An 18797-nucleotide genomic window follows, 5' to 3' on the forward strand; every position below is an offset into this window, starting at 1 on the left:
ATTTATCATTAGTTACTGTATATTAAGTTCAAAGCCCTGGCGAATAACAAAATGGCCAAGCCACCGATTTTGACTAATGTGTAGAGTTTTTAGATTCTTCTCGTGCAGCTGACACATTATAATATTATTATCAAATATTTTGCCGCGCTTTAGGGTAAAATTAAGGTTTTTAGATTTAGGGTTGAGTATGTAAGGTTAGAAACTTGGCTCTACATGAGATCTCACTACTTTTTGACACGACGAACTATAATATTATGTTCTCATCTTGGCAACATTTTTACATGAAAATGTTTTTGGTGGGATTTCATTTCTTTTTGTAAGCTGGTTTACGTTGTTTTTTCTTTAAGTTCATTTTTTAGGGTTCCGTACCCATAGGGTAGAAACGGGACCCTATTACTGAGACTTCGATGTCTGTCCGTCTGTCTGTCTCCAGGCTGTAACTCAAGAACGGTAATAGCTAGAGAGTTGAAATTTTCACAGATTATGTATATATGTTGTCGCCGTAACAACAAATACTAAAAACAAAATGAAATTTATATTTAAGGGGGGCTCCCATACAACAAACGTCATTTTTTTGGCCTTTTTTGCTCTATATCAATAATGGCAACAGGTAGGTACTTAAATTTTTCTCAAAGTCCTTAGTTATATGTCTACTTTAATATTTAATAATAATATTAAAATAAAATAAAAAATTAAGGGGGGCTCCCATACAAAAAACACAAATTTTTGCCTAATTTTGCTCTATAATGGTACGGATATAGGTTAAGTTGGGTTTGATAATTTTTATGTTGTTTCAGTACTAATATTAATATGTTACATACCAAATTTCAGCTTTCTAAGACTTCAGGACTTCAGTACCCTAACAGTTTTGATGATCGGTGAGTCAGTGACCAAATTGTGGATTTTTGGACACCTATAAAATCTAAAGTATAATAGCTACGATATTCAAAATTTGCGCATTTAATAACTATACCCATGTCATTATATCTTAAAAATTTCAACTATCTGGCATTATTCAAACCAGAGTTACGAGGGTTCAAAAATACGACGAAACGTTTCGAGAAAAGGTAGGTAGTGCCCTTGCGCGCTTCACTTGGCTTATCTTGGCGGGGGTACTCCCGTGCCACGACGATAGATACGGACGCGCGTAAATCGGATAACGTGTAAGAGGTCTCTTACAATGTTGTATTCCATTGATAGCCGATAATTCAGGGGTCACTGGAGCCTAATTTTTATCTCTGCACTATATAAACTGCTGCTATCTGCCCCCAGCCACCAAGTCATAGCACGGAGACACGATGCACCGCGTCATAGCGATACTAGCGACCATGAACCTTGCCGCGGGGCAGTTTAACTTCCTCAATGAAGTAAACAAAATATCCTTCAACCCCATAGACAGTTTCAAAGCCAAGATGAACGAAATTACCGTCTCCGTAGTAGAGAATCCCACGGTACAGAACATAAACGACAGGACCGGCGAAGCTATCTCCAAAACCATCAACGCCGGCTCCGCGGTTCCTAACTCCATCGCGTCCGCCATAGGATACTACCACATACCCACCATAGAGAGCAATGTCAACCTCATGGAGTATAACGATATTAAATTCATGGCGGACTACAACGCTGGACTCCATAACGAGGACGCCAAACTCGGCACCGTGGAGCTCATCACGAAGTATGGATTCCCTGCCGAAACGCATATAGTGGAGACGGAGGACGGGTACAGGTTGAAGATGCATCGGATACCAGGCAACGGCAGCGTAGTCTTCCTCATGCACGGCCTCTTCGGCAGCGCCAACGACTACCTCGTCGCTGGGCCCGAGTCTGCCCTCGCCTATGAGCTCGCCAGGGAGGGCTACGACGTTTGGATGGGCAACGCTCGCGGCAACACGCACTCCCGAGCTCACCGCACCCTGCAGCCCTCCGAGAAGAAGTTCTGGGACTTCTCCTGGCATCAGATCGGAGTTCACGACCTCCCCGCCATGATCGACTTCGTTTTAAAGACGACAAACAGCACCAAGTTGAAATACGTCGGGTTTTCGCAGGGTACGACGTCGTTCTTCGTCATGGCGTCAGAACGGCCGGAGTATAACGAGAAGATATCTGTAATGGTCGCGTTGTCGCCCGTCGCCTTCATGTCCAACATGAAGTCACCAGTGATCAGACTGTTCGTGCCCGGCCAGCCCATATACGAGAGCATCGTTAAAACAGTCGGAGCTCATGAATTCGCGCCAGATAACTTGCTGACGAGGAGCGTGAAGAGAACCGTGTGCGGGGTGACCAAGATCTCTGAGATCCTTTGCTCCAACATCGTATTCCTAACAGTCGGCTTCGATATGCCCCAGCTCAACGTCACCAATCTCCCGGTGGTATTCGCTCACGAGCCTGCCGGAGCAGCCACCAATCAGATGATACACTACGGCCAGGGGGTCCGGTCGGGAGATTTCGCTCACTTCAGCTACGGGACTTTTACTAACGAAAGGGTCTACGGAAATAAGGTTCCCCCGAGCTACAAGGTGGAGCAGGTCACAGCTCCAGTGGCTTTAATGTACAGCGATGGAGACTGGATGGCAGACGTGACGGATGTGAGGAAACTAGCCTCCAAGTTGAGCAACGTAGTGGAGGACTATTTGGTGCCATTCCACGGCTTCAACCATTTAGATTTTATCATAGCGAGGGACGTCAAGACGTTGGTCTATGATAAAGTGAAATATGTTTTAAAAAAATATTAAGTCAGTAAGCTGATTTATTAAACCAGCTTAAACTTTTATTGATATTCTTATTTTAGTAAATTAATTAAAATAAGTATTATGTGTCCTTTAAAAAAATATTATTATTATTTGAGCGCCTTCACATTACGTCGCAAGCACTGCGGCAGCAGCGTTGCAGCCGCAGTGCTTGCGACGCGCGACGTAATAATAGCGTAGTCCACAAGTTTAGCTATCAAATGACACCTTTTTTATCTTTATATGATACTAGCTGTTGCCCGCGACTTCGTCCGCGTGGAGTTCAGTTTATAGCGCGCGATGTCAACAAAATTGGTGTCAAAAGCTTTTATAAAAAACCCTGGTACCCCTTAAATCAAAACACCTAAAAACAGCTGTGCAGTGTACAGCACATAACTTATTTAATTTTTTAAATTAAACTTTATTTATGCCAATATTTAGCCCCCCAATTACACAACTTTACCCATAAACTACTTATCACTGATAGGTTTAAGGTAACGTCACTGCATAAGACACACACAGAGATAAAAGTACTGAGCTTAGAGTTATTTAATAACGTCAAATAGAAATAACATTAGAAAAAATCGGAAACTTAACGAAAGATGATACCACCTCTTATAGAAAGACGTTTGAGTAAGCGTCAGCGCGATGTAGGAGACGGCACGACGCGATGCCATCTAATATGAATTTTTGGAATTACCTTAATTTGAACAAATTTTCGCATTTTCACCCCCTTACAACCCTTTTTTCCGGTTAAAAAGTAGCCTATGTCCTTTCTCATGCTTTAGACTATCTGTGTACAAATTTTGTGAAAGTGAAAGGGAGACAGACAGACAGAGATACTTTCGCATTTATAATATTAGTATAGAAGTATAGATATAGATTTACATGAGAAGTATAACTGGTCAGATTAGTGTGAAAGCCCGAGAAAAACTAAAATGGCTGCCATTTTACAACCGTGAAAGAGAGAAAAAATTTGAGAGCCAATTTGTCGATAAAACATGCCATATAAATCATGACATTAAAGGATCGGACACCGGTGTCGGGACACATTGTATATTTAATAACGTATTCACTACTAACAACATCATTTTAGTTACGTTCAAAGGAATTTGAACGATATGTTCCTTTAAACAAGTATTCGGGGTAAACGCACGTTTTTTTTTTCAAAGCTTATAAAATTTTTATAGGTGTAATACTGCATACGCCTTCTATTCCATGATTAAGCACACGTATTTCACCGTATGTAAATATAGAGTTTGGGACCATATTGGTTCCCGTTAATCCATAATTAGTATTTCTATTTTTTTTTACTTCTGCGTATTTTTACATCAACTTGTGGGTAAATGTACGCAGTCCTTTTTTTTCCAACACTCAAATGCCTGGTACTCAATAAAGTTAAGAAAAACAGCATTCAAACAACCGAACCACAATACGCACTGCGCAATAAATGACAGCTCAATATGTTGGCTCAAGCGCCGTTGTTTTTGTCAAGAAAGCCCGCTCTCCCCTTACCGAGATATTAGTACACAGAATATATATTAGTAGTACCAAGTACTGCGTACTTTTACCCAGTGCGGTGTTTTACCCCGAATGCCTATACATTTTTTTTAGTTGATCGACTATTACTTAAAAACTTATGAAGTCTTCTTAGCCGTTTTTCTTATAAATTCAGCATCATATTTCCTAGTCCCGTGTATTTTTTCACATTTCCAGAAGCAACCGCTTAGCTGGTAGAAGGTCCCCCCTTCTGGATGAACTGCAGTGGACTCTAACGATTTACAAATGGATCCCTAAATCATAAAATTATCTATGAATATTTGTAATATTTAAAAAAACCTATCCAACGACATCCCATCACGGTCGGGTGGACGCGAAAAAATAATCATCCCCGCTTGATGTGTATGTTGAGGAGGTACCATAAAAACATATTTTTTAAGAATTTATATACCATTTTGTGGGCATCATTAATATCGGCATTCATGCCGAATTACAGCTTGGTAGGTCCTATAGTCTCTGAGAAAAACCGTGGACAAACAGACGGACAGACAGACGGACAGACGGACGGACAGACCGAAACTATAAGGGTTCCTTGTTGACTACGGAACCCTAAAAACAATAGCAAGTTATTAAATTATACTATTCAGTATTCTAAAGAAATTTAAATAAGTAGTATAATAATTAAGTAGAAATACTCAATACCTACTTGTTAATTGTTAAATTATTAGATGCGATTATTTACGTTTAGATATCAACTAAGTAAATATTTATTTTCAATCGACCTGAAAAGGATGTTTGCGATATAAACTGTTTTCAGACGATGTTACAAAGTAGGTATGGGTATTTGACCAAAGAATGTAATGGCAAAGAAAGGCTCTTAATAAACATAATGCATATTATGCAATTTATTTCATAAAATTCATTAATATCCATCCAAAATGTATATCAGTCTGTCGAATATCAGCGTCTTGAAATTCTTAGCCAGAATAAAGTCCAAATGGTTGAAGTTATCGAACGGCACTTTATACATTTCTATCACATTCGGTAGTTCCCTCGATAACCTCTCAACGTCTCTAGGACTGGCCAACCAGTCAGCATCACTGTAAAAGAGGGCGACAGGCGCAGTTACTCTGCTCAAATCATATTTCGAAGGTTCTTTGGTCCCGTAAATCTGTTCGTTGACATGATAGCCGTAGTCGAACTTCTCAAACTCTCCCGACGTGATTTCTTGGCTGTAATGCACAAGCTGTTTCGTCGAAGCCCCCGAGGGCATATGCCCGAAGAACACGGGAATGTTACTCGCGTTCAACTGGGAGAGATCGTAGCCGGCGATGAGGAAAACGACGTTGAAGCACAGAAGCTCAGCCACTGTTCCATGACACAGCACCTTCTTGACGTTTCGCATGAGAAGATTGTTGGGGAGGAACTCGTGCGCACCTATTATGTTTAAAGCGCTCGAGATAATAGGGCTGCTCGGCGCTAGAAGCCTTAACACCGGGGATCTTAAGTGAGACATGTATACGACAGGAGATAGAGCGACCATTACAGCTATTTTCTCGTTGTACTCCGGTCGCTCGGATGCCATGACGAAAAACGACGTTGTCCCCTGCGAGTGACCGACGTACTTTAGTTTCCTTTCACCTCTCACGTTCAAAACGAGGTCTATCATCACCGGCAGGTCGTACACTCCGATTTCATGCCAGGAGAAGTCCCAAAACTCCTTTTGCGACGCTGTCAAGGTCCTGTGCAGGCGGGAGTGCTTGTTCCCGCGAGCGTTGCCCATCCAAACATCATAACCCTCCCTGGCCAGGAGATAAGCGAGACCGGATTCGGGCCCGGAGATCACGTAGTCATCTGAACTTCCTAGCAACCCGTGCATGAGGAAAACGGCGCTGCCATTTCCTGGGATCCTATACATCGCGAGAATATAACCGTCGTCTGTCTCCACTCTGTGCACTTCGACTGGGAACCCATGCTTTATTAGTAGCTCGTCGATCCTGAGTTTGGCGTCTTCGTTGGACAGGCCACTGTTGTACTCCTCGAGGAAGCCGTCGGGGATATCAACTGTGTTGTAGACGTTATTGATGGTGGGTACGTGGTATCTTCCCAAAGAGGATGCTATAGCGTTTGGAATCGCCGACACAGTATTCAGGGTGGTCGCAAAGGCTTCTCCCGACGCGTGCGTCGCCAACTGAACGACGGGATTCTCGATCAAACTATGCGTGAACTGTCGAAAACTGAACTGACCTTCGGCGCGGTGGAGCGAGGCGATTACCATTAAAACGAAATTAAAAATCATGGCGCGACCAATCTATAGTATTGTCTGGTTTAACACTGGCCGTGTGATGTACATTGGATATATTTTTTATACAAAACAAAATGCTTGTTTCCTGCGAGGATGACGAGTTAATTGTAGATTAATCGGAGATCCACAGAACGAGGTTAAAACAAGAATATCATAGGGTCAAAGTTCAAACGTTACGTGAAAGCCATGAAACTCCCGTAGAGTTACACAAAAGTCAAAATTATACGTCTTGTAGACTCTACACAGACTCTACATCATGTGCATTTTTCCTATGTGTACCATCAATTACAATAATAGATATTGTTATTAGTTTATTACCTTCTAAAATCTGTGGTTATTACATTATTATAATGTCTAAACAAAATAAACACAACCTAGGCATAAATAGCCCGTCTGTCTGAATAATTATATATTTTGTTTGCCGTCTGAATAACATACGGATTACGGAACTCTTTCCATCCACATCCGGCTCACGCCTGGCCAATTTTTGCGCATTTTGTATGGATGACGTCCAACAGTTTGGGAATTACGAATCGTGAGTCTTTTTATAAAACTGACACTAGTTTTTACAAACGATCTATCCATGATAGTTCATACATTAGCAGGTGATGATGATCAGAAAATATATTATTGTAACAACAATTGTTATAATATTATTTACTATTGTTCTAGAATTCGCATGCTGAGACTAAAGATTAATGACTGAATTAATAAACCATTCATGACTCTATCATACTATATTATATATTATATCCTACTAGTCCTACTAATATTATAAAGGCGAAAGTTTGTATGGATGTATGGATGTGTGGATGTATGGATGTTTGTTACTCTTTCACGCAAAAACTACTGAACGAATTTTAATGAAACCTTACAATAATATAGCTTATACATCAGAATAACACAAGGCTAAAATTTTAACCGACTTTCAAAATGGGGGAGGTGTTATGTTCGTTTTCTTATATTCAACGATTACTCCGCCGTTTGTAAACCGATTTTCAAAATTTTTCTTTTGGTATATAGGGTATCATCCGAATTTGGTATTATATTCACAAAAGTGGTGATCTGATGAAGGATCCATAAGTAATCGAGGGAACTCCTCAAAACTTATAGGGAAACATGTGGTGACTTCGGTTTCGTGAGAAGTATTCTAAGCATATGCTACCAACAAGTAAGATTTTGCACCGAGGTATACCTGGTATACCGTGGTTCGGAAGGTGCTAAGAGAACTCCTGATTCTTTATAGATACATGTTTGGGAGTTTCGGCGTTGTTTTAAGAACAGAAAGCATATGCTACTATGCAAATTACATTCATCATAATCATCATCATCATCACTACCATATTATACCATTTCATAGTCTTTTAGATCGAGACTCGAGTTTGTCAAGCGATAATTAAAAATAATCTATACCTACCTAATATTATAAACCTGAAGAGTATGTTTGCTTGAACGCGTCAATCTCAGGAACTACAGGTCCGATTTAAAAACTTATCTCAGTGTTAGATAGATCATTTATCGAGTAAGACTATAGGCTATATTATATTATCACACTAAGACTAATACGACCGAAGAAACTCAGGAAAATGTGGAAAAAACGGGGGAAATATTTTTTATGAGAAAATGTACGGTTTCTGTAAAATTCCTAATTTACGCGGGCGAAGCCGCGCGGGACATCCAGTATTTGATATTTCTTAGATGAATGATTGGTCTCGCGCGTGCGCTACGACCGCGCGCGCGAGACCAATCATTTATCTAATGGCGGCTCTCGACATAGGCGAACGCGTTGGCCAACGCGTCTGCAGACGCGTTGGCCCAATGTGTAGAACGGGCGTTCGCGCGTTGGCCGTAGGTATTTAGACGTTGGCCGACGCGTCTGCGAGCTTGCCGCGCGGGTCGGAAATGCCGGCAAAAGATCAAAGGACATTTGTCGCAAGCTTCGCGCTCCATCCACACATAGGCCGCGCGATCAGTTCGCCCGGAGCGGCGATGAAGAGTGCACGTTTCCTTCTTGTGGCGAATTAACATCTAACTTGACGAAATGGCGAACAATATGAGTATCGAGAAAACATTTAAATTTATTGGGCCCTATGGGTCTATACAGACGGACCGCATTTCAACTGCAATCCAACCGCAAATTGCAGTTGAAGTGCAGTTTGAATGCAGTTGACACGACTGCAATAGAACTGCAAACCGAACGCGCAGTCGGATTGCAGTTGACTGCAGTCGTGTGAACTTCATACCGACTGTATCCAAACTGCACTATCCCACCCACCCGCACGCTCCGCTCTCCCGCGCATGGAATCAGTAGCAGTGCAGTTTGGATGCAGTCGGTATGCGGTTCACACGACTGCACGCCAACTGCAACTGAACTGCAATCCGACTGCGCATTTGGTTTGCAGTTCTATTGCAGTCATGTCAACTGCATTCAAACTGCACTTGAACTGCAATTTGCGGTTGGATTGCAGTTGAAATGCGGTCCGTCTGTATAGACCCTATCAGAGTAAAAACTGCCTGTGGAACCAAAAATCATATCAAAAGTTGCAAAAAAAAAAATAAGGTTATTGGACATTCTATTTTCCTCACGATGTTTTTAGGGTTCCGTACCCAACGGGTAAAAACGGGACCCTATTACTAAGACTTCAACTTCTGTCTGCATTTCTGTCTGTCCGTCTGTCTGTCTGTCCATCTGTCTGTCCGTCTGTCTGTCTCCAGGCTGTATCTCAAGAACCGCTATACTTAGCTAGATTTCTGAAATTTTCACAGATTATGTACCTATATCTGTTGTCGCTATAACAACAAAATATACTAAAAACAAAATAAATTAAATATTAAATAAATAATAAATATATATTATTAATTATTAATCATGATAATTATAATAAGTAATAAGTAATAATTTTTATATATAATAAGTAATAAAAAAATATATTTTAATATTATAAAATATGTAAAAGTGAGTTTATTTCTTTGTTTGTTACGTTTTCTCGCCTTTTACTTATTTATTTCGAGAATACCCTTTAAAAACTTATTCTTGTCCACATTTACAAAGTAATTATAAGCTGTGAATAAATATACAGCTGCAGCTGTTAGCGACTCAACATCCATTTTGAATCCGTCCGCACATTGGCGCGATCCAAAGCATACTGAACGACCTTCCTATGTGTGGATTACTCACAAACGCCGTTGCAAGCGCACTGCCAACGCGTCTGCAGACGCGTTGGCCAACGCGTTCGCCTATGTCGAGAGCCGCCATAAGACATATTTTGAGTCCCAGCCTCCAAGAAAGGAAACAAAGAAAGAAAGAAAAATTTAATTTTAATACGTCACAAGACACAAAGGAGATACAGAATAGTTTTTAACCGACTTCCAAAAAGGAGGAGGTTATATGTTCGGCTATGGATATAATATTATATATTTTTAATTTTTTTTTTGTTTATTCCTGAAAATGAACAGCGCACGGTACTATTGCTACCGAATTCTATCAACATTTTCCGCTATAAAGGTGTAACAAAACTAAGACGTCATAATATTTTAGTGTGTGTTTGAGTCCCTTAAATTGAATTCAATGTTAAGTAGCACCGCTGAAAGACACTTTTTTACCCGACTGCCAGGAGGGTTATGTGTATAGCGCGTATCTTGTATGTTTGTAATATTCTTTATTTCAACTTTTAAATGGAACATTATTCTGACGCTTTCCCTGGATAAAAAACACAAAAAATTGTTCTTTCAGTAATCAGTGCTGTAAAGTCTATACAGAGTGTAATAAAATCAAGTGATAAAACTTAAGGCGCTTTGCAGACGGCGGGACGGGGCGGGCCGGTCAATTTCGTCGCGAACGATAGCACAAAGCTGGGAATCCTATATTACCAACGCACACGGCGGGCAAAAAGACTGTGCTGCTGGTGCCCGGCGGGCACTGGCGGCGCATGTCTGCGGCGCAACTGCAAGTTTTTGCGTGAAAGAGTAACAAACATCCATACATCCACACATCCACACATCCACACATCCACACATCCATAAATCCAAATAAACTTTCGCCTTTATAATATTAGTAGGATGTCAATTTGGGTAAATAATGGTTTGGACCATAATAATAGGAGACTCAGAAAAAGTCACTTGCAGGTGTAACCTAGTACCTAAACACATTAAAAATCCATTTTGTCACATCAACCATAATATTTTAAGAATTATTGTTTTTTGGTCATTGTTTTTTGGGTTGGTTGTGATGTTGGTTGGTTTAACGATAATCGTTCAAATTGCTTACAGAATATTCTAAAAGTTAAAACGATTACGCGACAAAGCTACCGGCCAATTTTGCTGTTAGTTGTTACTCAATACTCATACGTAGCGCTTATTTTAGGGTTTCTTAGGACAATAGCTTTGGCACTCAGAGATATTTAACGGTGAGTAATGTATGATAACTTCAATGTATTATTGAACAGTTTGACAAATTATAATGTACTAGATGTCCCGCGCGGCTTCGCCCGCGTAAATCAGGAATTTTACGGAAACCGTACATTTTCCCATAAAAAAATAGCTTATGTCCCTACTCTCTTCACGTGGTCTACTCTATATCTGTGCCAAATATTGCCATAAAAATTGCTCCAGTAGTTCGTGAGATAAGTAAACATTTTCTAATATTTCCCCCGTTTTCCCCATATTTTAGTTAAATAGATAAGCAACGACACCGGAAAAATAGAAGCATTCAAATATACAAGAAAATAATTAAAACAGGAAGAATTTACCTTGAATTATTTTAATAAAACGTGCAATTCCAATATTTTTGGCGCTACAAGCTCGCGCCTTCCCCAACCGCTACCGCATCATGGAGCGGGGCTGAGTGGGATGTTCACTATGCGCCAGAGCAGCAACGTTGCTCTGCCTTTATAAATAACCGAAATATTAAGGGTGGCCACTTTGCCTCCTATGGCCGCTTTGAGCTGGGCTCCCCTATGTTAAAGTAATCTTTACTTAGTTTAGGGGCCCAAATAAATTTGGATATGGGCACAATAGGCTTGATACGGCACTGTGTTTCTTACAGTATTTAATATTGTATTACTTATTTGATAAGTAATTGATATTTATTATTTCATATTTAGACTCTGCTATCGCAAATAATATCTATGAAATCTATCAGTTACAATATTGTTTGCTGAAAATTGTACGGAACCCACTAGATAAATAATTATACATATAAGAGTCATAACACTTGGTTGTGTGCTTAATAGATGTATCACAAGAAATATACATATCATACGCTAGATATACCATATTTAAGTATCTAGCCGAACTTTGAATAATGTAAATATTATGGACAATAAATATAATTTTAATGGAGATTCAGACTGCTCTAAGATAATAATCTAGTTTATTTATAATTTAACTTCTAAAGCATACGATATAAACATGGAAATCTTCGCTGGCAAATAAAACATATTTCTATTTATGATAGAGGATAGAGACCACTTAACCAGCAGCAGCAGAAATAGTCTTATTATCGCTTTGTAGCACTGCGGCGTAACGTACTATGCATTTTTTTATTCAAGAACTGTAATAGCTAAACATAAATCAAATATCTATATTAATATTATAATTTTGCAGAGTTTGTTAGTTTGTTTGTTTGTTTAACGCGCTAATCTCAGGAACTACTGCTCCGATTTGAAAAATTATTTTAGTGTTAGATAGCCCATTTATCGAGGAAGGCTATAGGCTGTATTTTATCTCGCTAAGGCTAATAGAAACGAAGAAATAGAGGAAAATGTGGAAAAAATGGGGGAAATTATTTGAAAGGGCTTATTTGAACGCGCTAATCTCAGGAACTACTGATACGATTTGAAAAATTCTTACAGTGTTAGATAGCCTATTTATCTAGAAAGGCCATAGGCTATATTTTATTATTCTAAGACTAATAGGAGCGAATAAATAGAGGAAAATGTGGAAAAAATGGGGGAAATTATATGAAATTGCTTATTATCTTAAGGTTCTTAAGAAGTACTGGAGCAATTTTTATGTTATTTGGCAAACATGAAGAATAGATCACGTTAAGGGACATAGGCTATTTTTTTGCGGAATAATGTACGGTCGCGTGAAATTCCTAAATTACGCAAGCGAAGCCGCGCGGAACATCTATATATTATAATAAAATCGTAGGAAAGTCAATGCTGTACATTGAATATTTTTGTACAATAAATAATACTTGGGACGTGATCTATTATACTAACGCGGACGAAGTCGCAGGCAACAGCTAGTAAGTTATAACAATTCTAGAACTATATGCGTAAAACCAAACCAGTCCCATAAAACGCTAAAATCATGTCGCCCCTACTACTAATACGCGACTCGGCATTTTCTTGTTTACCGTGTAACTTGCTATCTTGCGTTCTATATTTTGTGAAACAACTCCAAAAACTGAAGAATAATTATTTTAGAAATTATTTATCGTCAATAAACTTACTTAGTTATAACTGAGCAAATATGCCCAAAATAAGTCAAAAAGATATAATTAGTAGGTACATAATAATATGATCATCATCGCCTATTCTTATTTTATATTGCAACTTAATTATTAAGTAATAAATATTAAATCTACGTAATATAGACTTTCATGATAGCTATTTGCTCGCAGGCTATTTCATTATTCAACGGGCTTTGGCCCACCACACATTCCCACCACTGTATCTCCTGTGTCGCCAGGATCGACAGCGGTATCCAACCACGAAAACCCTTTGATATTATGATCTCGAGGGACATGCTAAAGCTGTCTTGGGTGCCGCAAAGAAATGCTTGCAGGCTTACACTCTAAACTTTTAAAAGCTCTCAGCGGCGGATTTATAAATAGGCAGTTAGAGGCCACGGCCTAGGGGCGGCAGCGTTCATAGAGACCCTACAGATAACGTACATGGGGCGGTGGAAATAGAGTGACCTACTCTCATAGAAAATATAAATTCGGCACTGATAGCGCCCGAACCAATGGGAACCCCTGGTTTAATTGAAACCAAGCTAGGTACGAACTATGAAATTAGCCCTAATTTCTAAATTAATCTAGAGTTGACTATGAAACTTTTGAACGAGAAATGCCCCGACATCCATGAATTTGCCCATACAAAAATAAAAACTCTAAGGGTCGATTCACACCGGAATGGCAGCGCGCGGCAGCGAGGCGAGCACTTTCAGCGTCATATCATTTTAAATGATATGACGCTGCCGCGCGCTGCCATTCCGGTGTGAATCGGCCCTAAATATCCCTAATTAAATAAAAATAAAAAAAACCTCTTCCAACACTGCTACTTTCACAGTGAACTCTATAATTTAACACTTGACATGTCCTAAAGTTATTTTGTTTTGTTACCCTGCAGAAGTCTATAAAATTAATTCAAAACGTAATTTTAATTATATTTTTATTTTACGTGGTACAGCCATGATTCGGCACGAATGGGCCGGCTCGACCGGAGAAATACCACGGGCTCAAAGAAAACCGGCGTGAAACAGCGCTTGCGCTATGTTTCGCCGAGTGAGTGAGTTTACCGGAGGCCCAATTTCCTACCCTCTTCTCTATTCCCTTCCTTACCTTCCCTACCCTCTAATCCTATTCCCTCTTAAAAGGCCGGCAACGCACCTGCAGCTCTTCTGATGTTGCGTGTGTCCATGGGCGACGGAAGTTGCTTACCATCATGTGACCCGTTTGCTCGTTTGCCCCCTTATTTCATAAAAAAAATCGTTTTATTCTATTGTTATAATTAATATGTTACATACTATTTAGTATCGCTTGGATTGGATCTAGAGCTTAGGATGCGTTTACACACGCTCTATAAAATTGATAGAACTTAATTAATGAAATCCCGGGAAATGAATTATAAATAAATTAATTTCCTATTCTGATTATTTAGAAAGTGTAACAATTAAAATAACTACATTTTCTTAATTAATTATTAATTTATACAAATAATACAATATCTGCCTAGAAACGAAACGGCATAAGTAGTTAAAATCTGATAAATCCTTAAATTAAAAATATAAACGTAGATTATTGTACTTTCAAGCAGTTTAAATTACTTAAATTATTTACTCTACATTAAAACATTTGATAGCAAAGACCAGACAGTAAAATTTTAACTTTAGCAAATAACGAATATGTGTAAACGCGCCTTTACTATTCACTCGTCTAGGCAAAGCAAAGTGTCGATTCTGCATTATCGTGTGTATAAAAGCTGTGGACAGCGATCGGACAGCACACTCCACACCATGAAGACCGCTCTGGTGCTCCTCTGCCTCGCCGCCGGCCAGGCCGCCGCCAACATCTTCCGGACCCATCGGCGCCAGAACGACTGGATCGTCCAGCCCTACGACTACTACAAGAACATGCCCGAGTCCTCCCGCTCCTCCGAGGAGAGGGGCTGGGACGTGTACTCCGCCGTCATCGCCGACGTCGACTCCCTCCGGAACAATCTGATCCTGCAGGGCGTCCCGGCGATCTACCGCGACTCCTCCGAGCACATATTCGATGAAGCCTTCGAGACCATGAGACACATCGACGAGGACACCAAGCGGAGGATCCACCATGTCTTCGGATCGGGCTGGACCGAGGAGGCCGAGCTCAACGCGACGCAGCTGCTGAAGAAAAACGGCTACAGGGTCGAGGAGCACGTCGCCATCACCGCCGACGGCTACTACCTCACCCTCATCCGCATCAGGGGCAAGACCGGCGAAGAAATTAAAGAGCACAGGCCCGCCGTCCTCCTCGTCCACGGCTTGCTCGGCAGCGCCGATGACTGGCTGCTGCTCGGCCCCGGCGAGTCCCTCGCCTACCAGATGGTCGACGCCGGCCTCGACGTGTGGCTCGGCAACGTCCGCGGTAGCCGCTACTCCCGCCGCCACGCCGCCAAGCACCCCGCCCAGCCCGACTTCTGGCAGTTCGCCGTCGACGAGATCGCCGCCCACGACCTGCCCGCCATGATCGACCACGTGCTGCGAGAGACGCAGCAGTCGCAGCTGTACTACGTCGGCCATTCGGCGGGCACCACCGCCTTCTTCGCGATGGCCTCCGCGTACCCCGAGCACGGGCGCAAGGTCGCCATGATGCACGCGCTGGCGCCGACGGTGTACATGCGGCACGCGCGCAGCCCGTTGCTCCGCATGATATCGCCCGCCAGCCGCTCCTACGAGTGGGTCACCAGGGAGCTCGGCCCCGGGGAGTTCCGGCCCAGCGCGCGCCTCGTGCGCTCGGTCGGGGGCCGGATGTGCGAGGAGGCGGTCGGCTGCGAGCACGTCTGCGGCAACATCAACTTCGTCATCGCGGGCGTCGACACGACCGGCCTGGTGATCGAGAAGCTGCCGGTGATCGCCCGGCACCTGCCCGCGGGCGGCTCCACGCGCCACATCAAGCAGTTCGGGCAGGCGGTGGCTGCGGACGAGCTGAGGAAGTACGACTACGGGTCGGAGGTGAACATGAAGGTGTACGGCCAACCGGAGCCGCCGAAATACAACATGACTGACGTCCAGGTGCCCGTGGCCATCTACTACAGCGAGGAAGACTGGCTGGCGCACCCCGCGGACGTGGAGAGGCTGCACGGCGAGCTGCCCGATGTGCGCGACTTCTACAAGGTCCCCGAGCAGCACTTCGGCCACATGGACTTCCAGTTCTCCCAGAAGACGTCGGTCATCAACCAGAGGGTTGTCGACACCATCGTCAAAGACCACATGTCCAGTAACAAGTATTAGGTTGAGTTTGGCCCGTGTTAATAGTAGAGTAAGTTAGGTTATGTTATGTTTACGTCCGTCCAATGTTATGCCGATGATGAAGCTATGTTATGAGATTGTGAGATAAATAAATTATTTTAATTATTATTATTTATGCCTCTCATTTTATTCCATTGATAGAATAAAACTTAAATATAACTTAAATAATACTATATACTTAAATATAACTAATTAATTTCATAAATTCAGACAAAATATTATAATATATTACTTACTTATACAAAATCAATTTAATTATGTCAAGACATCTCAATATTTTTATAGTTTTAAAAATTTGTAAGTAATAGCACTAATATACCAAATAATATACAGGGTGTAACAAAAATAAGTGATAATATTTTAGGGAGTTCACTGTGAAAGTAGCAGCGCTGAAAGACCAAAAATTTTTTTCACTTTTGTATGGGAAAACTCGTGACGCTCGGGCCCTCGCCCATACAAAAGTGAAAAAAAAAATCGTCTTTCAGCGCTGCTACTTTCTCAATGAACTCTCTACAAGGAACACGTACACACCCTAAAGTATTCGCGATATTACTATATATATCACGTATATCGCGTCAACAAAATGTAAAATACATAGGAAAAAAATAAAAAAGTAAAAATATGTCCTCCTCCTTTTTGGAAGTCGGTTAAAAAGTAGCCTAAGTTACTTCTTATTACATCAGCTATCTGCCAATAAAAGTCCCGTTCACTTCACATAAAATCGTAATTCGTAGCTAAAAATCCTATAAATTATGGTCTTAAAAGTTAAATTACTTTGTGTTATAGTTTTTGTAATATTGTGTTAGTAGTACTTAACACCTCTACATACTATTATCTTATATCTTTAAACGAGCAATTCTTGTATATATATATATATATATATATATATATATATATATATATATATATAATTGGATACGATTTTCATGAAATTTGGTATATAGGGGGTTTCGGGGGCGATAAATCGATCTAGCTAGGAATCATTTTCAGAAAATGTCTTTTTATTCGTGTTTTATCGATAATCGATAAACTGAAAAATATGACTCTTCCTGACATCTATTGGCGAATAATAGTACTATTATGTGAGCAACTAATTGTTTTAACGACCAGCAGATGGCGTTATTAAGTAATACGAAGTCAATGAGTGTTTGCTATACCGAGCAAAGCTCGGTCATCCACGTACTAGTAATTAGTATTAGTATCTTTATATAGTAGAGTTTTCAAGTTCTCTAGAACTCTAGAATTGTTAATGTCGATACCAAAGAACTTTTTGTACAAGAATTTTCCATCAGAATTTGGATGCATCATGCAGGATGAATTTCTGCCGCTCTCAGAGATATAATATTATTTTAATAATTACTTAAGTACTTAACAAAATTTATTTAATGAACATTTTTACAACAAATGTATGGAGATTATAACAAAAGAACAACGAATATTATTGGCATACCTAAACTTACAAGTACATTAATATATTATAAAATGTCGTATTTTGGTGTAGGTACACCACAGATTTTCTGTTCTGAGGTGTACACCCTTATTAGTTACTAGCTGTTGCCCGCAACTTCGTCCGCGTGAATGTATGTTATTAAAATCGAGATTTAGGAAATTGAACACCCATCTACGACTATTTTATTTGGATCTATATTACACACGAAATTTTTAATTTACATCAAGGACCCAGGAAACTTGAACCTCAGATACTTATCGTTCTGAAAAATCCTTTCTTCGAAGACTGCTTGGCGTGGACAGGGGATGGGGGCCACAGGACAGGGGAAAGGAACATGTGACGGAGATAGAGGATAGACTTCAGAAGACGGGATTTAATGTAGGCCTCTTTAACCTACCTCTTATTCTCAGATTCATAATCTTCAATTAAACTACAATTTCGGGGAGTTTCTTTAATACCACTACTTATCAAGTGACCGTTTTCAGGGTTCCGTACCCGAATTGTAAAAACGGGACCCAGTCTGTCTCCAGGCTGTATCTTAAGAACCGTTATAGCTAGAGTTCTGAATTTTTTACAGATTGTGTATATCTGTTGCCGCTATAACAACAAATACTGAAAACAAAATAAAATCAATATTTATGGGGGGCTCCCATACAACAAACATGTTTTTTCTGGCCTTTTTCGCTCGATATCAATAATGACAACAGGCAGGCATTTGAAATTTTCACAGAATCCTTAATTATAGGTGTACTTTAATTATTAACAATAAAATTAGAGTATAATTAAAATTTAAGGGGGGCTCCCATACAAAAACACAACTTTTGGCCTATTTTTTCTCTATATCGGTACGGAACCCTTCGTGCGCGAGTCCGACTCGCACTTGACTGATTTTATTGTAAACATGGCATCAAATTCGGGCAATCTATACAACAAAAAAATAATTTTGAAATTCTGACCACAAACAGCAAAGTAAACATTAACTCCTCCTTTTTTGAAAGACGGTTAAAAAAAGTATCTAAGATGTTGACCAGGGATGTAAGGTATCATCATGCCAAATTTCATTGAAATCGGTCCAGCG

At 40.5% G+C, this 18797-nt stretch overlaps 3 protein-coding genes across 3 annotated transcripts; 2 read left to right on the plus strand and 1 right to left on the minus strand.

The window, feature by feature from the left end:
- Window positions 1–1296: 1296 nt before the first annotated feature.
- LOC121737154 (lipase 3-like) lies at window positions 1297–2735 on the plus strand. The gene has a single exon (XM_042128729.1). It carries the CDS (start codon window positions 1299–1301, stop codon window positions 2730–2732), a length of 1434 nt encoding a protein of 477 aa, XP_041984663.1. The 5' UTR covers window positions 1297–1298; the 3' UTR covers window positions 2733–2735.
- Window positions 2736–5148: 2413 nt separating this feature from the next.
- LOC121737388 (lipase 3-like) lies at window positions 5149–6534 on the minus strand. Its single transcript, XM_042129061.1, has one exon. It carries the CDS (start codon window positions 6523–6525, stop codon window positions 5149–5151), a length of 1377 nt encoding a protein of 458 aa, XP_041984995.1. The 5' UTR covers window positions 6526–6534.
- An 8210-nt stretch (window positions 6535–14744) lies between these two features.
- Window positions 14745–16380, plus strand: LOC121737475 (lipase 3-like). Its single transcript, XM_042129154.1, has one exon. It carries the CDS (start codon window positions 14776–14778, stop codon window positions 16249–16251), a length of 1476 nt encoding a protein of 491 aa, XP_041985088.1. The 5' UTR covers window positions 14745–14775; the 3' UTR covers window positions 16252–16380.
- Window positions 16381–18797: the final 2417 nt, after the last annotated feature.

Source organism: Aricia agestis, chromosome 20 (genome assembly GCF_905147365.1).
Source record: "Aricia agestis chromosome 20, ilAriAges1.1, whole genome shotgun sequence".
NCBI lineage: Eukaryota > Metazoa > Arthropoda > Insecta > Lepidoptera > Lycaenidae > Aricia > Aricia agestis.